The following is a 2,966-nucleotide window of genomic DNA, read 5'->3' on the forward strand; positions in this document are numbered from 1 at the left end:
AGAGGCGTCTCTCTCCAAACCCTCTTTTCAACGGGACCCCTCAGACCGGCGTCTCCACGGATACATCACTACAAGAGAGGCGATACAAGTAAGTGGTTCATTTCAGGCGTTTATCATCACCTGAACCTGAGTATTTGAGAGTAAAAACGCCTATAGGATATAGTGTTTAGATGCGCCAGGAATTTAAATCTCAATGCAATTACAGTATATATGTTCAGCATCATATCATATTAATAATAATAATAATAATAATAATACACATTATTTGTATAGCACCTTTCATACAAGAATTGCAGCCCAAAGTGATTCACAGCAGTAAAAAGGCATAAAGCATCAAATTGGCAGAATAAGAGCAATGCATGAAGTGAGCATAGAATTGACATCATATAAAATCACAGTAAAAGTATGTGCAATAAAATAGCTCTCAAGCAGTGTCCTTTAGAGTAGCCCGATTTCAATCATTTAAAAAAAATCCCTGCTGCACATAATCTTGTCATACCGACTGTACCTCATGCGTATAGCTTCACATTTTTAGTCCGTTTCTATTGTGCCCATCAGCAAACATCTACATTCTAATTTGAATTTCCAACAACTTCCCTCGCAGCATAGACTTGCATATTAACAACTGGTTAGCTATTGGAGATACTAATATTGGCTTTTGGTGTGTTTTGTCTAGATCATATTGTCATTATACAACACAGTACAACAAAAATAAGTTTGGCATCTAAACAGAGTGTACATATTAATACTACTATACAACAACAACAACAACAACTCTGTACAGTACATACATCTGAATAGCACTATTACTCTAGTACTAATTTATATGTTATATCCAGTTTAATCACTTGTACATTGTATATTACTGCACTTTACTCTTACAGGTATAAAGACACTATGGTAGTAAGTCATACAGCATAGTAAGAGGTAAGGGACATCACATGTACATATATATGTATAGTATCTACAGGTATGTACAAATTATTATATGCAGGTATATATGCACATTAAACTCTCACTATACTGAGTGCCCGGTGTCGTTTATTTGGTCAGTGATCCCGCCTCTCGTTTCTCTTCTCCAGGGCATCTTGTCCTTCTCCCTCCCATCACCATGAAGCCCGTTCCCCTCGTCCTGCTCCTCGCCTCGGTCCTCCTCACGTCCCACATCCGCCCCGGCGCGTGCCGACCACCGCGGAACCCCCCGGCTTTACTCTACGGCAACGGCGGCTTCAGGAGTCAACAGCCGGACGAGGTGTTCCTCAGAGCCGCCGCCGCCAGAGACCACGCCGCGTCTCACCTCCCGGGGGGGGAGAAGATACTAAAGTTCCTACAGAGACACCCGAATGACCTGATGACGATGATGAATCTGATGATGACCGCTCTTCCAGAGTTTCCCCTCGTGGACGTCGACGACGAGGGGCGCGTGAAGTCGCGAGGAGCCCACCACCACCTCTCGCGCAGCTCGACTTCCTGGGAGACGGAGGAGAGCGCGGCCGCGCGCGAGGAGGGAGGTCACCGCGGCGTCGTGGAGCTCGCGGCGGGCTTGTTGTTGTCCAAGAGGAACGACGAGCCGCCGATCTCCATCGACCTCACCTTCCACCTGCTCAGGAACATGCTCGAGATAGCGAAGATCGAGAGCCAGAGAGAGCGGGCAGAGCTCAACCGTAAGTTTCTAGATGAAGTCGGAAAGTGACCTGCGGCTGCTACACGCTGCTGAGGAAGTTCTGACAAGGGGGTAACAAGAAACATGCTTACAGAATAATATTAAGCCAACCTCGCACTCTTGGACCCCAGTCATCGGTTTTCTTTTTGTTTGCGTTCATACGGTTGGTGTGTCCGCCCTCTTCTCCGTATCATTTTATGCACAACCCGTGTCACTCGTATACGCATAAACAGTTGTGTAAAGAAAGATAAGCATCCACTTGTCTTTGTTTGTTGGAAAATAACATTATAGACGTAGAAAGACTGACCAAGACCCCTCACAACATTGGACTCACGCACGGGGAACGCGTACGGGAGATATTTGGGTTTTCTTACCCCAACTGTCATTTTTACATTCTGATGTCCGGGAAGCGTGTTGCTTATTGACAGCGGAAGAGTGCAAAAATGCTTCCGCATTCGTCACCGCACGCCAGTACAGTAATGCGCCTTTCCTTTCGCCCCGCTCAGACAAATGCATTATGTACATTGCAACACAAACGCAGCATTTCCGCGTACATTGCAACGAATCACTTGGAGTTTGAAAGTGATATCAGAAGAAACAACGCAGCTGTCAACTGTACTTTACTATGGAATATACATGTATATTATCGCGACGCGTCATCACAGACTAAACAGTGTTGTGAACACAACACATTGTAATGTTAACGCAGCTGTCAACTGTACTTTACTATGTAATATACATGTATATTATCGCGACGCGTCGCAACACATTGTAACGTTAACGCAGCTGTCAACTGTACTTTACTATGGAATATACATGTATTGTTAGAAAATGTTTTGGATCTAAATCACTTGGAGTTTGAAAGTGATATCAGAAGAAACTACTCAACCTCGGCTGTCTTTAACTATGAATGAACACAACACTCTAACTCACCATGTTTAGATAATAAAGTACTCAACCTCTACTTGTCTACTGTCTGACTGAACACAACACTCTAACTTACCATGTTTAGATAATGAAGTACTCAACCTCTACTGTATTTAACTATGAGTGAACACAACACTCTAACTTTTGTGTTCACTCATAGTTAAATACAGTAGAGGTTGAGTACTTTATTATCTAAAGATGGTAAGTTAGAGTGTTGTGTTCACTCATAGTTAAATACAGTAGAGGTTGAGTACTTCATTATCTAAACATGGTAAGTTAGAGTGTTGTGTTCACTCATAGTTAAATACAGTAGAGGTTGAGTACTTCATTATCTAAACATGGTAAGTTATAGTGTTTGTTCAGTCAGACAGTAGAC

At 43.1% G+C, this 2,966-nt stretch overlaps 1 protein-coding gene across 1 annotated transcript; it reads left to right on the forward strand.

Annotated features, from left to right (window-relative positions):
- The first annotated feature begins 346 nt into the window (after positions 1 to 346).
- Positions 347 to 1,779, forward strand: uts1 (urotensin 1). Its single transcript, XM_084315287.1, has one exon. The coding sequence runs from the start codon at positions 1,112 to 1,114 to the stop codon at positions 1,691 to 1,693; it is 582 nt and encodes a 193-aa protein (XP_084171413.1). The 5' UTR covers positions 347 to 1,111; the 3' UTR covers positions 1,694 to 1,779.
- Positions 1,780 to 2,966: the final 1,187 nt, after the last annotated feature.

This window comes from Notolepis coatsorum, assembly GCF_963971535.1.
Source record: "Notolepis coatsorum genome assembly, chromosome: 5".
NCBI lineage: Eukaryota > Metazoa > Chordata > Actinopteri > Aulopiformes > Paralepididae > Notolepis > Notolepis coatsorum.